The sequence below is a fragment of the Carcharhinus amblyrhynchos genome, chromosome 15 (genome assembly GCF_965287045.1).
Source record: "Carcharhinus amblyrhynchos chromosome 15, sCarAmb.v2.hapA, whole genome shotgun sequence".
NCBI lineage: Eukaryota > Metazoa > Chordata > Chondrichthyes > Carcharhiniformes > Carcharhinidae > Carcharhinus > Carcharhinus amblyrhynchos.
This window is the reverse complement of record NC_137338.1, coordinates 25,567,212-25,589,898: the sequence shown is the minus strand read 5'-3', so window position 1 is coordinate 25,589,898 and position 22,687 is coordinate 25,567,212. Positions and strand designations below refer to the sequence as shown.

The 22,687-nt window shown below is 43.0% G+C and overlaps 1 protein-coding gene across 7 annotated transcripts in view; it reads right to left on the bottom strand.

Moving 5' to 3' along the window:
* Positions 1-12,905: 12,905 nt before the first annotated feature.
* LOC145353166 (exosomal polycystin-1-interacting protein-like) overlaps positions 12,906-22,687 on the bottom strand; it is a 77,017-nt gene continuing 67,235 nt past the window's right edge. For 5 of the 7 annotated variants that reach the window (XM_080203625.1, XM_080203624.1, XM_080203622.1 and 2 more), the window contains one exon: positions 12,906-15,438. In XM_080203625.1, coding sequence (XP_080059751.1) covers positions 14,739-15,425 — 687 coding nt within the window. In that variant the 5' untranslated portion in view covers positions 15,426-15,438 and the 3' untranslated portion in view covers positions 12,906-14,738. Of the gene's footprint in view, positions 15,439-19,539; positions 19,689-22,687 lie in introns of all 7 variants that reach the window. The other 2 variants (XM_080203626.1, XM_080203621.1) reach the window with 1 other exon arrangement.

The window sequence follows — 22,687 nt, the reverse complement described above, 5'->3', positions numbered from 1 at the left end:
TGCATGGGTTTTCACTGGGTGCTCCGGTTTCCTCCCACAAATCTGAAAGACGCACTGGTTAGATGCATTGGCCAGGCTAAATGATAGAATCCCTACAGTACAGAAGAAGGCCATTTGGCCCATTGAATTTGCACCAACAACAGGCTCTATCTCCTTGACCCCACATATTTACCCTTCCAATACCCCTGACACTAAGGTTCAATTTAGCATGGCCAAACAACCTAACCCGCACATCCTTGGACTGTGGAAGGAAACCGGAGCACCTGGAGAAAAACCATGCAGAAATTCTCTCTCTGTGTGCCCGAACAGGTGCCAGAGTGTGGCACCTGTTCGGGCACAGTAGCTCCATTGCAAATGTAAGCCTTCTTGTCACACTAATAAATTAACTTGAAACCTTTGCAACTGTTTAAAGCTTGAGGAATTTGTCTAAACAGCCCCGACCTGTTATATTTAATATGTTAATGATTCCTGTCTGGGAGGTTTTGTTCAGTTATCACCTGTAATAACATGAGATGCCCTAACCAGTCCTATATAATCACAAAAACATGGCCCAAAACAAAGTAACACGGTTAGCTTTAGCCTTAGCAACATTAGAATATCTGAAACTGAGGTATAACTTGCTCTAATGTTTCTGGTAATGATATTCTGCAACCATTTATGAGAAATTTAAATTATCCTTTGAGTATGTCCCCCTTAACCCCTATAGCAGTGTGCTTTTAGTGAAAACATTCTTCCCTTTGAACTTCATAGTTATAGAATTGACAGCGAAGAAGTAGGTCACTCGGTCCATGGAATCTGTACCGACTCTTCATCAGCGCATCTTACCCAAGCCTGATCCCTGTAACATGAAAGGTACAACATTGAAACCTGAAACTCCAAATTCTGGCCTGAAATCCAGTGTGATGCCTGTGTCTGATGAGTGTGTATACCTCCCTCTCACAGGGTGAGATTGTAACCAACTGGTGCAATGATAATTATGGAAGGGAGAATTCACATCATGGGCTTTCAAGCTACCATTCAGCCGACAAATCTTTCAAAAATATTAGAAGAGGAATGGAAGCTTACTGAGAACATAATCTCTTGACTATATAACATTCTTCAGCGATGCTGGTGGAACACTATTGAAATATTTCAAACAACATATTGTTGTATCTTATTGGAAATGCTAATTTGCATTGCAAGCACAGAAAACTTTGCAAAAGCTGTTTTCGTCTACATGAAACAAAATTTTGCAATTACCAATCAGATTCAGTTTCAGAATATAATTAATGCCATCACAGTGCAATAGAGGTTACTTATGAAGGCCCCACCTTCTCAACCTTGATCCCTGCCCAAGGTGTGGTTATCCTCAGATTAAATCAACACTTGTCATCTTCACTCCTAATAAGAAGTCTCACAACACCAGGTTAAAGTCCAACAGGTTTAGTTGGTAGCACAAGCCACTAGCTTTCGGAACACTGCCCCTTCATCAGCTAAGCACTGAGTGGCTTGTGCTACCAAACAAACTTGTTGGACTTTAACCTGGCGTTGTGAGACTTCTTACGGTGTTTACCCCAGTCCAATGCTAGCATCGCCACAGCATCCTTGCTCCTCACAGGAGAGAGCAGCCTACAGTCATTTGGGACTATGGCAACTTTACCTTTATTGCAATTGAAATACACACTAATGGGAATTGGATAGAAGAAGAACAGAAAAGCTGGCAAGGTTGAAATCGGTAGTGTTAGGGCAACCTGAAGCACCCATACAAAATGTTCCCCATGCTAAAAATAGACACCTACTTGGGAAGGACTGGACGTAATCCAGAGATTTTGGGGGGAATTTTCCCATCTCACCCACCATGCGAATTGTAGTGGGCAAGGAGCAGACCATGCAAAGGTCTGTTGACATCGGAATTTTCCGGTTCTGGGATGAGCGAGGCCGGAAAATCCTGCCCCACGAGTTCACATCCTCTATTGCAGTTGGAGTATTTGAATTAAATTCTTAAAACGTGGAAGTAAAAAGCTGTTGGATTGGTATAAAAATGTAACTGTCTCTATCATATCCTTTGAAAAAAAATGGAGTTGCACTTTTCATGCCCTTGAAGTACACAAAAATGTTTTGCAGCTAATTAAATACATTTGAAATGTAGTCGCTGCTGTAATGAAAGAAAAACACAACAGCCAAATTGCACTCAGCAAAGTTCCACAAACCGCAATTCGACATACATCCAGAAACAGCAGCACAGCCAGACGTTGCAATAATTATAAATGATGCACAGATGAGACATTGATTAATATCAAACGTTATATCAAAACCACAGACTTAGAGCTATGTTCCAAGACACCACTAACAAAAGGAAGCTGTGCAGAGCTGGGGAAATTAAGTTAACTCTATTGACAAACCTTAAATATTACTTAAGGTGTCAGTCATTATTTAACAAGTTCTAGGTCTCTATTATTTATGCCTCATTCGCAATTTGTCCTGAGATATCTGTGTTTTCATGCCTTCTGATGAGCTGTGAGCTGGGCAAAGAAGATTTGCTTTGGCAATCCGGACTCTTGACACCTTAAGCACACGATTGGCCCGGCGGTGTCGGTTTTGAATGATCACGGAAGGCTCCCAAATAAGAAGAGGACAAAGGAAGTGCTTCAGAGACACCCTGACTTATTTATTTTCCTATCAGAGAATGTAAAGCTTATTGGTGAAACTTGGATTTTTTGTGTAAAACACCAGATGACTCTCTATCTTTAAAAAGAGAGCTACTTGGAGGAACCTCCTGATTGAAAGGATATAATTGTTCGAGGACAGCCAATGGCAAGGGGAGGCCAAGAAAAGGAGCCTGAGAAAGGAATACCAATGATTTATAGTCCATGCACCAAGCCCACCTCTCGAAAACACCAGTCAAGTGTGCGGTCGGAGATGCGGCTCTAGGTTCAGACTCATCAGCCGCACAAGGACCCAATAACATGGAGTTTCTTAGGTAGACAATCACACTCGTTTAGCGAGTGATCACTGAAGAGAAGAAAAAGGGTGAGTAGTAAACATTATTGCATGTAATCATAGGGTCATAGGGGTTTTCAGCATGGAAACAGGCCCATTGGCCCAACTTGTCCATGCTGCCCTTTTTTTAACCTAAGCTAATCCTAATTCCCTGCATTTGACCCATACCCATTTATACCCATCATACCCATGTAATTATCTAATTGCTTTTTAAAAGACAAAATTGTATCCACCTCTAATACTACCTCTGGGAGCTTGTTCCAGACACTTTCTCCTCTCACCTTAAAACTATGCCCTCTAGTTTTAGACTCCCCTACCTTTGGAAAAGATATTGACTATCTAGCTGATCTGTGCCCCTCATTGTTTTATAGACCTCTATAAGATCATCCCTCAGCCTCCTATGCCCCAGGGAAAAAAGTCCCAGTCTATCCAGCCTCTCCTTAAAACTGAAACCATCAAATCCCAATAGCATCCTAGTAAATCTGCACTCTTTTTAATTTAATAATATCCTTTCTATAATAGGGTGACCAGAATTGCACAGTATTCTAAGTGTGGCCTTACCAATGTCTTGTACGACTTCAACAAGTTGTCCCAACTCCTGCATTCAATGTTTTGACCAATGAAACCAAGAATGCCGAACTCCTTCTTCACCACTCTGTCCACCTGTGACCCCACTTTCAAGGAGCTATGAACCTGTACTCCTAGATCTCTTTGTTCTGTAACTCTCCCCATTAACTGAATAAGTCCTGCCCTGTTTAATTTACAAAAATACATCACCTCACATTTGTCTAAATTAAACTCTATTTGCCAATCATCAGCCCACTGGCCCAATTGATCAAGATCCCGTTGCAGTTGGAGGCAACTTTCTTCACTGTCCACTATACCATCAATCTTGGTGTCATCTGCAAACTTAATCAGTCACATTGTACTCAGTATCTTGCATTGATGAATTAGACATGCCTGGGCAGAATTTTAACTGCTGGGGGAGGGGTGGGCAGGGTTGGGGGGGTGGTGAGTTCATATGCGGGTGGTACAAGATGGCTAAAAGTGGCATTGGGTTGGGAACCTGACATAGTCCCTCCCATTTCTATGTTTGACCCCAGTGAGCTTTGCAGGTGAGTGGGGAATTCCTGTGCAGCTTACTAAAATAGTCAAAGTGGCAACTAACTGGGAATTTGAGCCAGCACCTGAATTTCCTGAGCTGTCTGCAACTCGCCGATGAAAATGCTGAGAGAAGTGCAGACATTTCCTATTGCTGGTCCACATTTTCCCTTTTGTGTATAACTCCTGAGGCTCAGTATTTCCATTCATGTGAGTAGAGTTTTGAGAGTCCTCCACCCTCCAAATGTGACTCTCCACTGCTATCACTGCTTTCAACATCTGCTCCTGCTAATATGTGATATGCTCCTCACCATTTGATAATCTCTCTGTACTGTACAACTGTGTATCTGTGAAGGGCACGTACGAGTCATTTGGCAAAGCATCCTGAGTGTGTTCAGTCTCCTCTGATGACTGCGTGGGTTTCCTCCAGGTGCTTTGGTTTCTACTCACACTCCAAAGATGTGCAGGCTAGGTGGATTGGCCAAGCTAATTTACCCTTAGTGTCCCAAGATATATAGGTTAGGGGAAATAGCAGGATGAGTATGTGGGGTTATGGGGTTAGAGCCTGCTCTGTGGGAGAGTTGGTGCAGAGTTAATGGGCTAAATGGCCTCCTTCCGCACTACAGAGATTCTATGACTCCCTGGCTTGGCCCCTTTGTAAGCTTGTTTGCCATCCTTTAACCATCTGTGGGAGGTTAAAAACATGACTTAATGCTGATAAAAGACACAAACATAGCATAATACATATCATTACATTTCTACTACTGGTGACATCAAATCCACATGAGTGACTGTGAAGTGCCAACTGGCAATGGCACAGTGGTATAGTGGTTAGCACTGCTGCCTCACAGAGCCATGGACACGTGTTCGATTTTTGGCTTGGGTCACTGTCTATGTAGAGTTTGCACATTCTCCCCTGTGGGGTTCCTCTGAGTGCTCCAGTTTCCTCCCACAGTCCAAAGATCTGCAGGTTAGGTGTATTGACCATGCTAAATTCTCACAAGCGCTGGAGTGTGGCAACTAGGGTATTTTCACAGTAACTTCATTGCAGTATTAATGTAATCCTGCTTGTGATACTAATAAATAAACTAAAACAGTGATTATCTGATGCTATCACCAGGTTTTAGGCCATCTTCTATCTATCACCGAAGCCCTGTATATGTACCATCCTGCCTATCTCTGGGGCAACCTCCTTATTTGCGATTATGGCTGCTGGTCAACCTTGATTGTCTGAATCTCTCTGGAGTTGTGGGCTTTCCTGTGTTAAGAGAAAACAGAATTAAGAGTGTGAGAAGTGAGGGAACATACACTGAGGATGGGGATCCAAATAAGTAAGCTATAAAATTTACAATGCTGAATAAAGTTCATGTCCTGCTGGCAGGAAAATAGTTTGGAATTTTGTTCTCTTGAATTTTGTGGCAGGTTAAAATCAGGTCGACTTTCGCACTGATTTATGTCGGGAACCATATTTGCATCTCACGAATGTTCATTGAAAGGCCAACTCGCTGGAATTATGTTCTCCCTCCAAATTAAGTGTCCTGCCAGCAGATAATTAGAATAGTCTGTTTCCAGACTGTATGGCATGCATCTGGCTAGTTTCACTTCATCAACAACTTGGAGATACGTTGACATCTCTTTAACAGCGTTGCTGTGAGATTTCAGGTGCTTTTTTTTCACAAGCTGTGCCAAGGCTGGGCATAGAAAGCAAGACTGGCAGGGTGGGGTAAATTGGAGACAGGATTAGCAGGGGGTGGTGGAACATGGGAGGGAAGGGGGAAGATGGAAGTAGGACTCCATATGTTGATGGGGGAACTGTTGTGAGGGGAGCAAGGAACAGGATGAAGTAGCAAAAGACTGTCCTGGAGCAGGGTTAAAAGAAATAGGAGCAGGAGTAGGCCATTTGGTCCCTCGACCTGGACTGCCAGAGACTGTCCAAGATGGAGTCAGAAATTGTCCTGGGGTTTAGGCCCTGCAGTCAGGGGCATGTTGAACAGATTATCCTCAGGCTGTGCGGACACCCATGTCTTGCTTCCGGTAATGGGAAGGCCTCTCTGGGCATTGATGGTTTTTAGATTCATTTGTGGGACATGGGTGTCACTGGCTGACCAGCATTAATTGCCCATCCCTAGTTGCTCAAGGGTATTTGAGAGTCAACCACATTGCTGTGGGTCTGGAGTCACATACATTGTAGGCCAAACCGAGTAAGGATAAACATAACATAAGAACATAAGAAATAGGAGCAGGAGTGAATGGCGGGGCAGGCTCAAAGGGCTAGTTGGCCTACTCCTGCTCCTATTTCTTATGTTCTTATGTTCTTATCTGGCTCTTCGAGCCTGCCCCGCCATTCAATAAGATCATGGCTGATCTGTCATGGCTCAGTTCCACATTCCCGCCCTCTCCCCATAACCCTTAACCCCCTCTCTTATCAAAAACCCATCAACCCGCTTCTTAAAAATATTTAGCGAGGTAGCCTCCACCACTTCAACGGGCAGAGAATTCCAGAGATTCACCACCCTTTGAGTGAAGAAGTTCTTCCTCAACTCCGTTCTAAACCGCCCCCCCTTTATCTTGAGGCTGTGCCGCCTAGTCCTACTGTCTTTTTTGAGCGGGAAGAGTCTCTCCACCTCTATCCTATCCATCCCATTCATCATCTTATACGTCTCAATAAGATCTCCCCTCATTCTTCTAAACTCTAACGAGTACAAGCCCAGTTTATTCAGCCTCTCCTCATAGCTCAACCCCCTCAACTCCGGCATCAGCCTAGTAAACCTCCTCTGCACTCCCTCCAAGGCCAAAATATCCTTGCGTAAGTATGGATGGCAGATTTCCTTCCCTAAAGAGCATTAGAGAACCAGATAGGTTTTTCTGATAATTGGCAATGATTTTATAATCATCAATAGATTCTTAATTTCAAATTTTTTTTTTATCAAATTCAAATTCCACCACCTACTGTGGCGGGATTTGAACCTAGGTCCCCAGAACATTAGCTGACTTTCCAGATTAATATCTAGTGATAATACATCTTGGCCATTGCCATGCACAGAATTGTGTGTGGGCCATGGTCAGTCACCTCAGGAATTTGGTTCTGGGAATTTATAACATAGTACAGTGAGACGATGCCACAGTGACAGTCAGGACAAACATCTGCATCCGGTAAGCTGAGAACTGGAAAGTCACTGGAGAGGGGATTGGATAGCCTCATGGGCAGAATTAGGGGGCAGTGAGGATGGATGAGAATGAGAGGGACATGTGGGTTAGGTGGTGGGTGGTGCGGTTGGAAGCTGGCCTCCCACACAAGTAGCAGCACCATTACCTTCCAATGAGGCAGTTTGAAAATCAAGCTAGAACATTATCAGTTGCGGAGGGCTCTCAGGAAATATGGGAGGAGTTCAGCACAGCAAATCTTGGCCGATTGAAGGGGCAACCTGTAACTGTCTTGTTTTGTCCCTGGGAGCACATCATTGTCTGACTTCTACCAACAAACAAAACTGAGAATTGATACACTAAGAATGATGTTGGAGTGACATCACTGTTTATAGCTGATAGATTGTGGCTTTTTTGCATAACAAGAATTCCACAAAACCGTTTCTAACCACAGGTGCTGTGATTACTTGCATACAACGTCATGACAAATGTGAAGCATTTTCCTCAAGGTTAATTATTTGTTGAATTCATTCATAAAGTTAATCTATTAGTCACAGGTAAGGCTGACATTAACACTGCAATGAAATTACTGTGGAATTCCCTTAGAGGCCACATTCCAGCGCCTATTCGGGTCGATGCACCTAACCAGCACGTCTTTCAGACTGTGGGAAGAAACCTGGGCACCCAGAGGAAACCCACACAGACATGGGCAGAATGTGTAAACTCCACACAGACAGTCACCCAAGCCAGGAATCGAACCTGGGTCCCTGATGCTGTGAAGTAGCAGTGCTAACCACTGTGCCATCACGCTGCCCATAGCAGGGAAAGTAATAAATCACAAAATCATCCCTTTCAAATCCACCTTAATTAATAACATTTTAAATGGAGTTCAAGAACCTGAGCCATGTTGATGTGCAGGCACATAAAGGTGGAAACACCCATATTAAAGGCTTTAAAAAGACAGAGTTCTTGTTTTGGTATCTAGAGTCATAAAATACAAAGGAAGGAAGACATGTTGAATAAAAGTAAAATACCAGGGATACTGGAAATCTGAAATGAAAACAGAGCATGTTGAAAAATCTCAGCAGGTCTGGCTGCATCTGTGGGGAATCTTCTGAATCCAATCTGATTCTTCTGTGAATGGAAAGGAATGTTGAAGTTAGACAAGATGTCAGTTGGGCTACAGTTGAATTATTGTGTACAGTAAGTTAACAAAATAGTAGAAAACATTGGACTTCTAAAAAATTCATTCATTGATCATGGGTAGCACTGGCTGGCCAGCATTTATTGCCCATCCCTAGTTGCCCAAAAGCAGTTGAGAGTCAACCACATTGCTGTGGCTCTGGAGTCACATGGAGGCCAGACTCTGTAAAGGGGGCAGATTTCCTTCCCTAAAGGACACTCATGAGCCAGATGGGTTTTCCAATTGACATTGGTTTCATTGTCTTCATACTTAATTCCAGACTTTTTTTTATTGAATTCAAATTCCACCATCTAGCCACGATGGAATTCGAACCTGGACCGCCAGAACATTGGCTGAGTTTCTGGGTTAACAGTCTGGTGAAAATAACACGAGGCCATCGCCTCCCCTAATTGACTAAGCACCGCTGCTAGGTAGGTAGTCATTACCATTGCAACCTGATGGTGCAAGGTTGCTTGGAGACAGGAACCCAACTGGAAACATCCAAATTTTACTCCTATTTCCAACTCAGTGTTGACTCCATGGGACTGGAAAGATTCTGCCCAGCACTTCCATTTAAGACAGTTGGAAGGATAATTATGAGGGTTATGAAGACTATAGTTTAAAATAGCAGTTGTTGTCACTACTGAAGAACACTGAATAGAGATAATTTTAACTTCTATTACTGTGTTAAAAATGCATGGATTACAACAAAGTAGAGGTTCAGTTTATACTTTGCTTGGTTTTGTTTTGCATTGAATTCAGCAGTTGCCAATTTGCTCTCACACATTTCACCCAAATGTGTTTCACCAAATTAAAATGATGTAGGTGTTTGTATAACATACAAATTGAGCATTCATCTGCTGATATCTTATGAGTACATACAACAGTCAGAAGCCCTTTGGCCCATTGCTTGGTTATCTCTTTATACCTTTCACTAAATACTTATCTGCTTCAACCCTAAAAGAAATTTTAAAATATGTTCTTTGCCAAACCTCACCGCCCCCTGATGGGAGGTGTGATGTTTTCATCTAAATTGTATAGGAGAGAAAAAGATTAATAATATCTCTGACTATGCTACTGTTGTGTATTCTTTGCAGCTTTGGAAATAGGAAATGATGTGTGAGGATCTGAGAAACTAAAAAAATCGGGAGAAATTAAAACAAAGAAAATTTATAATTCTTTAAACTCATTAGCCATTCTAGGGAAAATTCAGGGGTGCATGGTAGAACAGTGGTTAGCACTGCTGCTTCACAGCTCCTGGGTTCGATTCCTGGCTCGGGTTACTGTCTGTGTGGAGATTGCATGTTCTCCTCGTGTCTGCGTGGGTTTCCTCCAGGTACTCTGGTTTCCTCCCACAGTTCAAAGATGTGCGGGTTAGGTTGATTGACCAAGCTAAGAAATTGACTCTTGGTGTCTAGGAATGTGTAGGTTAGAGGGATTAGTGGTATAATATGTAAGGATATGGGGGGTAGGGCCTGGGTGGAATTGTGTTCAGTGCAGACTCGATGGGCCAAAGGGCCTCTTTCTGCACTGTAGGGTTCTATGATTGTACACTTGACTCCCAACCACATTGTCACAGTCATGGGACTACTAATCTTTTGAAAACATGACAATTGCATAATTCTACTTTCTTTCTGTGTAGCCATGGAATAAAATGAAATTTGACAACAAATTCTTCTGAATTGCAGCCAAGAGGTTAGGCAAAGATGTCATATATCTCATTGGTTGTTCCTGGAGTGACGTTGGATATAGTGATGGTGTTGATACAATTGGTTGGAATGTTACCGGCACACCCGGCCCAGAATCGGGGAGGGTGAGGCTCACAGAAAGGCATTCTCCACATGCCGCAGCCGGGATCTTACGACCCTTGGGTGAGTGAGGCGGTAGAATTCTGGCAACGAGTAGCTTCAGGATGGCCAAAGCTTAGGGAGATTCAATTGATGTAGGAGTATTGCTGGAGTTTGACCAACATAAACTGTGCAGTTTAGCAAAGTTAGCTCTCATTGCTTGTCCAGATAGGATCACTGGAATATTGGGTTACTGAGTTGAAAGATCCCGGTCTCCAGCAATAGATCTATTTATCAATCACCCTAAATAAGCCAGGTGACTGGTCAGTCATTAATAGTGTGTACTGTAGACTGGCTGGATTTATTATCAGATTAATGAATCAATCATACAGAGATATTTGTAATATGTGTGCTACTTTAGATCCTGAAGAGATCGCGCTAATATTCTCCCCATCTCCCCTCTCAAGCTTAATAGTTCCTCACTGCAGGGCATTTATCTAGCCACTCAGCAGAGAAATTTAAAGGACCAATTTAACAGACCCATGTCAGGGGTAAGTTTTTCACTCAGAGGGTGGTGAGTGAGTGGAATCGGCTGCCATTGGTGGTGGTGGAGGCAAACTCGTTGGGGTCTTCTAAGAGACTTCTGGATGAGTACATGGGATTTAATGGGATTGAGGGTTATAAATAGGCCTGGTAGGCAGGGATATGATCGGCGCAACTTGTGGGCCGAAGGGCCTGTTTGTGCTGTAGTGTTCTATGTTCTATGTTCTATTTGCATTAGGCACAGATCCAGTTACGGCCGCAAAATCCCACAGGAGGACCACAACAGGATTTACGCTGGTGAGATTTCAGAATGCAATCCTTCCCGCTCCCTGCTGGTGACATGATCAGGCATGAAGCTTATTTTCATGGTTTTAAATATATTTTAATAGCATTAATCAGTTTTATGTGTAACGTTCCACCCCTAGCAGCGTGCTATCATGCTGGCACAAATCACTCCTGGAAGTGATGAAAATGAAAACCAGTCCTAATGTTCACACCAGTGGTGCAGTGATCCCTGGAGGTTCCTGCTGAGACTGGGCATTGTCTGTTGGCACCCTACTGGGGACACTGAGGTGGTTACTGCCAGGGGGAGACTCTCCTCAATTTGGGTGGGTGGGGTTCCCCTTATGTCAGGTCGAGGAAGACAGCAGCAGCAGAGGGGATTGGGAAAAGTGCTCCCAGATACTTCCATGATATGGGGGTGACTCCGAAGCCAGGTGGAGGTGGATTCTCCAGGGCCATGGATCAGTGGGCGGGAGTTTTTTTTAACAGATTGGGATGTCCTTTAAAGATGGCACCATTTTCTCTATGGAGCTGGCTTTGAGTGAAGGCCCTGATTTTATTTTCGACATAGTGTCAGAAGATCTGGTCAGAAAACTTGCCTGTGCTTCTGTAGAGAAACACACCAGTTTTCAGTCAGAAAGTTTCCAGGAGTTTCCAGCTGTGTTCATCCCAAAACTGGAAAAATCCCACTGTGGTCAACGGACCTTTGCATAGGCCACCTCCCACCCATCACAGGAATTGTAGCAGGCAGAAAATTCTCCCCTTTTCCATTTTTTGTGAAAATTGCACCCAAAAGCAATATCTTGTATCTAGGATGTGCTGGCCTTGGAAAGGGTCCAGAGGAGGTTCACAAGAATGATCTCTGGAATGAAGAGCTTGTTGGATGAGGAACAGTAGAGGACTCTGGGTCTGTACTCATTGGAGTTTAGAAGGATGAGAGGAGATCTTTTTGAAACTTACAGGATACTGCAAGGCCTGGATAGTGCTCCCAGATACTTTCATGATATGGGGGTGAGGATGTTTCCACTCGTGGAACCAGAGGGCACAACCTCAGACTAAAGGGACGATCCTTTAAAACAGAGATGAGGAGGAATTTCTCCAGCCAGAGAGTGGTGAATCCGTGGAACTCTTTGCCGCAGAAGGCTGTGGAGGCCAGGTCATTGAGTGTCTTCAAGAACGAGATAGATAGGTTCTTGATTAATGAGGGGATCGGGCTTCTGGGGAAAAGGCAGGAGTATGTGGATGAGAAAGATATCAGCCATGATTGAATAGCAGAGCAGACTTGATGGACTGAGTGGCCTAATTCTGCTCCTATGTCTTATCATCTTATGGTCTTGGGTCTTGACCTTGGTTCAGGGACGGTAATGTTGCTGAGGCCACAAAAGTATATTTTTAAACTCCAATCCAGAGGCATGAGCGTATGATCTCACTATAGTATCACCTGAAACTTTCTGGCCCCACCATGGTGAGTTTCTGTCCAGCGGAAGAGGTAGGCCATTCAAATCCCTATGGACTTCAGCAGGACTGGACCATTCCACCAGTGGGAGGGGTCAGAAAAATCCCGCTTGTCATCTTTAGGATAAGATATCAAACGGAGACTCTGTGTGTGTTCTCTCACACAAAAGATCCTATGGTACTATACAAAGAAGAGCCAGGATATTCTCTCTATGACTTGGCCAACATTATCCCTCAATCAAGAAGACAGGTTATTTGGAATTTATTGCATTGCTGAGTGTGGACCTTACTCTGTACAAATTGGCTGCTACATTAAACTTTCCTACAGTACAACAATGACTACACATCAACATGCATCCGTGGTTGTGAAGCACTTTGAGACGTTGTGAGGCTATGGAAGGTGCATCATAAAATAACACGTAAAAGTCAGGTTGAAGTTGTGCGTTGTTAGAATTATATATTAACATACAAAATAACATTTTTCTGTGTGGATAGGTTATTAGAATTCCAGTGTCAGGCCTTCGCCACACTGTTATCAAACTATACTGTCAGTGCAAAATCTAATGTTGTCAACAGAAACAATACTGTTTTTATTTGGGTACAAGACTAGGAATTTGGGGGTGCATCTTAAGCAAATGATCACACAATTGTTTTTGTTCTGAGGAGTACATTTGCTGCCAGTCCAATTGTGCTGTCTCTATTTTGGGATCTTCAGTGCTGTTCACCTCTCCTGGCCCCCCCAGTCACGTGTTCTCTATCAGTCTCCAGATTTCTTGCTCATCCAGCTCAGGTTCCCTGATTCCTGCTCCTTCCCTGTGAGCTGTAATGGAACAGTCGTTACGCATAAATCAAATTCCCATTGCAGTGTGTGGTGATCGAGGGTGCACTTAGGTCAGACCTAATTTCAGGGCTGTGTCTGGAAAGGTGGGAGGTGATCTCACCCATAGGACAGCTTGCATACCACGTCAGGCATGGCACAGTGGTTAGCACTACAGCCTCACAGCCGCAAGGACCCAGATTCAATTCCAGCCTCGGGTGACTGCCTGTGTGGAGTTTGCATGTTTTTCCCCCGCATAGGTTTCCACTGGGTACTCCAATTTCCTCCCACACTCCAAAGATGTGCAGGTTAGCTGGATTGGCCATGCTAAATTGTCCTGTAATGTCCAAAGATATGTAGGTTAGATGGCAAATGTGCGGGACTATGGGGTTGGGTGGGGAACAGGGAGGTTGGGGGGCATGCAATGGGGAGGTTGTGGAGGGGCAGTGAGGGTGGGCCTAGATAAGATGCTCTTTCAGAGAGTCGGTGCCGACTCAATGGGCTGAAAAGCTTCTTCTGCACTGTAGGGATTCTATGATTCTAGTACAGTATATATGCTACGGTTAATAGTCTTTTCATGTGACTTTCAAGTGGATTCACTTCTCACAAAAACCTCCATTGGAATAAGGTGTAGAAAAGCACAGAAACCTTGGTCGAAATAGACTGGATATGTTACAACCGTGTAGGTATTATACACATCTTGCTAATAGCTGCTTGGTGGTACAAATCCTCAGTATTGCTGAAAAAAGAGACATATCCTTGAAGCTTTTCACCTCGCACTCAGCCGCACAGATATGAAAAGTCTAAATTTTAAAGGGAACAACTTATACTGTAAGGGATAAGGGGTGCTGATTGATAATCTTAAATTTGTTGTTATTGTAGTTCTTAGCGCTGTTCGGATTGTTCAGCAAGTTCTGTCCAATCATGGAATCTCACCTAACATTAGACATTATGTTCTAGGTTTTACATGCACATGTTGGCCGAGCACAATTAACATTCTGCGTATTGTGAACAGTCAGAGCGATGTGCTATTCAGTATTCTTGCATTTATCCCGATGAGTGCAAAACAAAAAACTTCAGCAGCATGTCTCTTTTTTCAGCAGTTTGCGTAACTGTTAATGCCATTTTGAGGTGCTGTAAATTGAAAAAAACCCCCTGATTTTTATAATGTGATATTTTCATGCATGAAGCTTTGAAAGTTACTTTCATGGACTAACATTCTCTTCCAAGTTATATTCCTAACCTAACATTCACAATGAAGCCACATTCTCCTTTGTCCATATTTGACATAACTACATAAAAACAGCGTTAAGACAGAAATAAAAGCTACTGAAGTGAATGAGGGAATATATGGGCTTGAACATTCCCCCAAAGCCTGTGCAAATAGATAAATGCAAATACAGCAACTGAGCTGTACTTATTCAATTGTTCAAAAACAATGTGGTTCTTAAACATAGATGAATGTAACAAAAGAACTGTTGGCCTCAGAAGGCAGGGAAGTGGTATCATAATGAAGATCTGGAAAGTATTCTGCAATATTTCTGACGTTTGGCACCGAGTACGCTTTTAATTTAGAATCTCCATTTAACAGAGCCATATTTAAGAATGAAACGTAAAATGAGAATCCAGTGTTATTCTGTAAGGTTGACTTGACAGTTGCCCCACCCGTGCTGTATATCGTTATGTTTTGCAGCGGATAGGCATTCGCCTTAGGATTGGTCACACAGAGCTTCTTCAGGCCAAAGATTATGAGATATTCTGTGAGTACTGCACTGCGGCTGCACAAGGAAAGCCTAAGGTTTGGAACCGATGAGTAATTCAGCAGCAGCCCCACTGTTGCGGTGTCTGACACCCACACGACCAATTCGTTGGTTGGGCTGGCTTTGTCGATATCTTTAGAAGAGACAGTCTTACAGTTGCACTCCAGATTGGCAAGAACGGTACTGCAGTCTGGGATATTGGAGAAGCAGCTGCAATTGCGGAAGTTGCTTTCATTTTGAAAGATGAGTGTGTGGTTGCCGCTTCTTACCACAGCCATGCATATACAGCACCACAGTGCAGTCAAGAGCACCAGTTGGTTCGACACAGTCATCTTCGTGCTTACAACATAACTTGACACAATGTGATGTTCCATTCTTTTGCAGTGCCTGAAACAAACAAAAACAACGAATTGTTGGTAAATGTTTATTCATATTTGTACGGTCATTTACAAATAAAGCAAAAGCAAATGTCACCTGGAGGATGATGAGTGGCCAAGCAGTTCTTAGCAGGGTTTATCTTACCAATCATTCAACTGCTAATTCAACTCCTTCCTCTTAACTCCCCTAAACCTGCGCACATCTAGACCTCTGCAAGTAACACTCCTTAGGCCACTTCTGCCTGAGAGGGACAAGGCTAACTGATTCCTTGAGCCTCATTCTCTTACAGTGCAAAAAATATACAAACTGCCCATTACCTTTCCTTTGGCTCATTCAAACTTGTGAACTATGTGGGGACTTTTGGGTGCAAGATGCTTTGCCATCAGTTCATCTTAAAAACAAATCTTAACTTTTCAATTTAAATCCCGATTCTGCTTTGAATGAGCTGATCTAAGTGGCGGCAGGAATAGGGAGACAATTGACTTCAATGCCCTAGAGAAAAACACATACAAGGCTCCTACTGATCATAAGCCATTAACTTATGATACAAAATGGGCCTGTGTGCTTATCTACTGAGAACAGATTCAGGCTTGGCTGTCTGTGCCACAGTTGTATAGCCAATGACAAGCGCTGTTGTAAAGTTGTCGCACTGGCTCTTCTATCCACATTGAAATTTTGATGTGGCCAATGACAGATAGATCAGTATTCCAAAATGTGAATCTGGGATCCTTAATTTCTCCCAAGGATGGTTTTCTTCCTGTTGTTGTTCATCTATGGCTTAGACTCATTTGGGATCCTCTGCATGTCTCGAGATTTTGGACTTAGACATTTTTCCAAATTGTTGTAATGAAAGCAATGCTTAGCGATCACTCATGCTAGTGAGGACTTTTGGCTCCACGGCGCTGACATGGTCTGCCACCATCTTGTGTTTTGCATGGACATTGCTTTCCTTGACCTGGAGCCTCCTTGTCTTTATCTTGCTTTATGAGCAGGACTATTGAGGTTGCTCTGTCCCATGGTTTAACCTAGCCATGAAAAATGAATTGGGTTTACTGCTGAACTTCTAATGTGTGATGGCTTGAATGGCTTTTCCCAGTGTCAGACCTTCTTTAGATTGGAGTATATTCAAAAGGGTATCACTGGCCATTCCCACCGACTATTCGGTCTTTTCTGAGCTCTGACTTAAGCTTAACATAGCCTCAAACTTCAGCCAATTTGTACAACTCATTTATGAAACAGTCTGCGGGTTCCCCAAATTTTTGGACCCCCTTGTTAAATTTTGCCCGCCCCAAAATTTTATTGCTTCTTAGGTTCAAGTAGGTGTTAAAGAACTCCACGACCTTTTTAAGATTATCAGATGATTAAGTTATTTCTTGTCTGGAAATTATTTCCTTGGCTATCGGACCTTCTGAATATAATAGGGTCTTGTTCAGCCTCTGTTTTCTCATTTGTGCCTGATGCGGTCATATATTTAAAAATTCCTCTTTTCCATAATGCCTAGTTTTGCATTTGGTCTGACTCTTCCATATGCATTAATTGATTTGACAGCGTTGATTTACCACCCATGGCTGTTTTCAGTACAGAGTAAAGCTTTTTTAAAAAATGACAGCGCAGCAATTATTTTGTTTCTTCCTGTCCTTGTCAGGATTTGGCGGGTTTCCACCACAGTTACAGAGTCATTTTAAACCTCAACGAAACGGGCAGTAAACCTTTTGAACAAATTGTTTTGGCCAGCTGGTTGCTTCCCTAAGTTTTGTTTTTCCTTTTGCTCTGACCTCTCATTAAGAATTTATTCTTCATTCACGTATGGTCTCCATGTGTTATGGCATTGACTCTGGACTTGGATTGCTGAGTTCTTCAAGCTGCTCTCATTAAGACAGTTGGATTGCCAATGCAGCTTAATTATTGCACTGAATTTAAAAGCTTATTTCAATCTCTTTTGGAACTTGCTCGCCCAGGCGGCATGGTGGGGTGCCACAATAGTTAGCATTGCTGTCTCACAGCGCCAAGGACCTTGGTCCATTGCCTAACTGTGTGGAGGTTGCACTTTCTCCCTGTGTCTGCATGGGTTTCTTCCATATGCTCCGGTTTCATCCCACAGCCCAAAGATATACAGGTTAGGTGATTGACCGTGCTAAATTGTTCCTTAGTGTCCCGAGATACGTACCTTAGATAGGTAAGCCATAGTGGGTGCAGGGAGAGGAAGAAGGCCTGGATAAGATAAACTGTCAGAGAGTTGGTTAGACCTGATGGGCCAAATGCCCTCTTCTGCATTGTCGGGATCCTATGATTTTGTGATCTGGCTCAGCCCTTTGACTTTGACTTTGACTAGGTCTTGCAATGAACTTCCGTACGCTCTGGTGGAGCCCTTTTACGCTGCACAGTGGAACTTTCTTCTGCCCTTCAGCCTCCACAAATGTAATGGTAATCTCCAGCTATGCATTTGAGGTCTTTAAGTTAGTCGCACTTCTCTCAGGCCAGACTGCAGTTTCGTTACTTCTTCATTCTTGGGGGATTTAATGGTTCTTCAATTGCTGCCACCAATGCTGTATGGCTATATGTTATCTCTTGAAGAGATCTAGAAGTTTGTGTGGTTGCACAATAACATCTGTTAATAGCCCATAACTATATCAAATATACAGGAGACAGTCCTGGCTAAGTACCATCTTCATGCTGACTTCTACTAGACTCACCACTGCATTCTACTATGCCCACGTGACTCTCTCCATCATGATATGGATGGTACTGTTTCCCTAGTCCCATGCTCACCCTTACAGTTCCAAAATCTCTATTACTACACTGTTCAAACATATACATAAAGTATTAAAGAGTGGGAAACCCAGTGACCCAACAACACCAAGCAACAGATTTTCTGGTCAATACTATATTGCAGTTTGAGGCCGCTTGCTGTATGCAAATTGGTTTCTACTTTTCCTACATTGTAACACTTCTGAAGTATTTCATTTTCTGTAAAGTGCGCCATTCAATAAGATTATCTTTCCTCAACTCCAATTTCCTTTTTCCATGTCCTAAGCTCAACCAACTTCAGCTGTTTCATCAATAATGTTCCTTCCATCATAAGATCAGAAGTGGGATGTTTACTGATGATTACACTATGTTCAGTACCATTCCCGACTCCTCTGACACTGAAGTAGTCCAAATGCAGAAAGACCTGAACCATATCCAGCCTTGGACTAACAAGTAGCAAGTAACATTCATGCGACACAAGTGCAAGGCAATGACCGTCTCCAATGAAAGAGACTGGCCCTTGTCATTCAATGACATTACCATTGCTGAATCCCCCTTGTCAATCTCTTTGGTGTTACCACTAACCAGAAACTAAACTGGACTATCCGTATAAATACTGTGGCTAGCAGAGCAGTCAAAGGCAAGAACTCATGTGGTGAGCAACACACCGCCTGACTTCCGAAAGCCTGTCCACCATCTATAAGGCACAAGTCAAGAGTGTGATGGAATACTCCCCACATGCCTGGATGAATTCTGCCCCAACAACACTCAAGAAGATTGATATTATTCAGGACAAAGCAGCTGGCTTGATAGGCAATCCATCCACAAACATTAATTCCCTCCAGCGCTGATACACAGTAGCCGCAGCAGTGTGTACCATCTACAAGGGGCACTGCGGCAACTCACCAAAGGCTTCTTAGGCAGTACATTCCAAACCCACAACTGCTACCCTCTAGAAGGACAAGGGCAGCAGACATGTGGGAACGTCACGACCTGGAAGTTCCCCTCCAAGCCACACACCATATTGACTTGGAAATATATCACTGTTCCTCCACTGTCACTGGGTCAAAACTGTGGAACTCCCTTCTTAACAGCATTGTGGTGTTGCTACACCACATGGACTGCAGTTGTTCAAGAAGGCAGCTCGCCACCACTTCCTCAAGGGCAATTGGGGATAGGCAATAAATGCTGGCCCAGCCAGCAGTACCCCCCATTCCATAAATGAATTTTTAAAAAGTCCCTTGATACTTTTAGTTTCCAGAAATCTACTGATTCCCATTTTGAATATACTTGAAGACTAATCATCCACAGGCCTGGAAAAAGAACTCCAAAGATTCATCACACTTTGGGAGAAGAAATTACTCATCTCAAATGGATCTAGTCCACTCAATCTCTTCTGATAAGGACAGTGTCCTTTCCCAGGAATAACTCCAGTGAGTTTTCATTGCCTTCTCTCTATGCAATATCTTTCGCAAAGCTCTACACAGCACTCCTGGTGTGGTCTTGCCAAGCTAAAGTAAAAGTAAAATGTATTTATTAGTCACAAGTAAGGCTTACAGTAACACTGCAGTGAAGTTATTGTGAAATTGCCCTAGTCACCACAATTTGGCACTTGTTCGGGTCAATGCACCTAACCAGCACTTCTTTCATAATGTGCAGGAAACTGGAGCATCTGGAGGAAACCCATTAAGACATGGGAGGAACGTATAAACTCCACACAGACAGTGACCCAAGTCACGAATTGAACCCAGGTCCCTGGGCACTGTGAACCAGTGCTAACCACTGTGCTACCGTGCTGCCCCAATGCTTAATGTAATTCTAGTAAGACTTCTTTACATTTACACTCCAATCCTTTACATCCCCTTTGTTTTCCTAGTTGCTTGCTGTACCAGCATATTAACTGTCTGTGATCCATGTATAGAGACACCCAGGTCCCTCTGAATATCAACATTTTCCAGTATCTCACCATTCAAAAAATTCTGTTTTTCCAGTCTGAGGTCATGTACCAACCGATTCAAGAACAGCTTTTTCCCTGCTGCTGCCAGATTTTTGAATAGAACTATCTTGTATAAAGTTGATCTTTCGCTATACCCTAGCTATGACTGTAACACTACATTTTGCAGTCTCTCATTTCCTTCTCTATGAATGGTATGCTTTATCGGTATAGCGTGCAAGAAACAATACTTTTTACTGTATGTTAAAACATGTGACAACAACAAATCAAATCAAATCAAGCTCACAGACTTACAGCTGCTCAATGCCTTCACTCACTTTTCAAACTGTTGATGAGGATTTCCATTCTTTTAACAACAAGAACAATATCTCGCATTTACATGGCACCATTAACATCGTCAAGTGTCTTGTGGCTTGATTTTATCTTTTTAAAAGGGGCCAGCAGTGCTCAAGAACCTTTATGCTGATTTCTTAGAAGGAAAAAGAAAAAGCCAGGAGCCTGACAATTAAAGAGTTACAAAGGATACAACTTCCATTGACAATTTTAGGCACCATATATATTAATTGATGAAGCCATTCATTAAAGTGGGGTACTTAATCTTATCATTTCAATTGTGCATGTTAATTTAGATTCCTCATAAGCCATTGGAAATGGAAGTTGGAAAAGTTATAAAATGAGTGCTTGATTCACTATCACCCATCATCACACCACATCAAGATCCACCCAGTGAATTAAATCAATTCTATCTTTGTGTAACTAGTCCAAATTAGTCCAGGTCCACAGCAGCTACTATCTCGCTGGCCCTGCACTCAACCCTGGAACGCCTGGATAACAAAGACACTTACGTCAGACTTCTATTTATTGACTACAGCTCAACCTTCAACATCATTAATCCCTACGAAACTCATCTCCAAACTCCATGGCCTGGGGCTCGGCTCCTTCCCCTGCAATTGGATCCTAAACTTCCTACCCCACCGACCGCAATCAGTAAGGACAGGCAACAACACCTCCTCCATGATCAACCTCAACACCAGCGCCCCTCAAGGCTGTGTTCTCATCCCCCTACTATACGCTTTATACACCTTTGACTTTGTAGCCAAATTCCTCTCCAACTCAATTTTCAAATTTGTTAACAGACATCACCATAGTGGATTGAATAACAAACAATGACATGACAGAGTACAGGAATGAGATACAGAATCTGGTGAACTTGTTCTATGATAATAATCTCTCCCTCAATGTCAACAAAATGAAGGAATAGTCATCGACTTCAAAAGCATACTGAAAAGCATGCCCCTGTCTACATCAATGAGGATGAAGTAGAAATGGCCAAGAGCCTCAAAGTTTTTAAGTGTCGAGATCACCAACAACGTGTCCTGGTTCCCTCATGCCGACATTATAGTTAAGAAAGCCCACCAATGCCTCTACTTTCACAGAAGACTAAGGAAATTTGGCATGTCCGCTATGACTCTCTTACCAACTTTTACAGATGCACCATAGAAAGCATTCTTTATGGTTGTATCACAGTTTGGTATGGCTCCTGCTCTGCCCAAAACCGCAAGCAACTACAAAAAAGTCGTGAATGAAGCCCAATCCATTACGCAAACCAGCCTCCATCCATTGGCTCTGGCGGCAATTTTACCATTGTGTTGCACTCATTTTCAGGCATGAAAACTTGGTAAAGTTGGGCATGAGGTGAATAGCACGATCCACACCCACGTCCACGCAGACTCCACTTTACCAGGGTCTGAAAATGGCTGTGATCGGTACTGTGCACAAAATGGACTCAGTCTTATCTCTGTATGATTTGAACCTATTCATGGAAGAAGCTATTCTCAGAATAAAGGAGCGCCCATTTGAGACTGAGATGATGCGGAGTTGTCAGCATCAGAATGGGTTAGGCACATTAAGTAGTCACACAACACGAGGTTAAAGTCCAACAGGTTTATTTGGTAGCATGAGCTTTCGGAGTGCTGCCCCTTCGTCAGGTGAGTCACTGAGATGAGGAGAGATTTCTTCACTCAGATGATGGTGAATATTTTTCTATCCCAGAGGATGGAAACTCAGTCATCGAACCAGTTCAAAACAGAAATCGATAGATTTCTAGATATTAATGAACATCAAGGAACACAGAGATCTTGGGGAAGTATGGCATAGAGGTAGATAAAGAGTCATTATCCATTTGAATTCTGGAGCAGGCTCAATGGATTGAATGGTCATCTCCTGCTCCTTTGTTTCTATGTTTCCATTGTGCAGTTTGTTCTGGATCAGTAACATAGAACCACTACAGTGCAGAAGAGACCATTCGGCCCATCGAGTCTGCACCAACTCTCTGACAGAGTATTTTACCCTTGCCCTTTTCCCCACACTATCCCTGTAACCCCACACATTTATATTGGCTAATCCATCTAACCTAGACACGAAGGGGCAATTTAGCATGGCCAATTACGCCAACCCACTTAACTAGCTTATCTTTGGACTAAAGGTGAACTAGTTTTATTTCAATCCAGATACCAACAGGATCCACCCACAACATTTGCTCTTAACAGTTAGCTG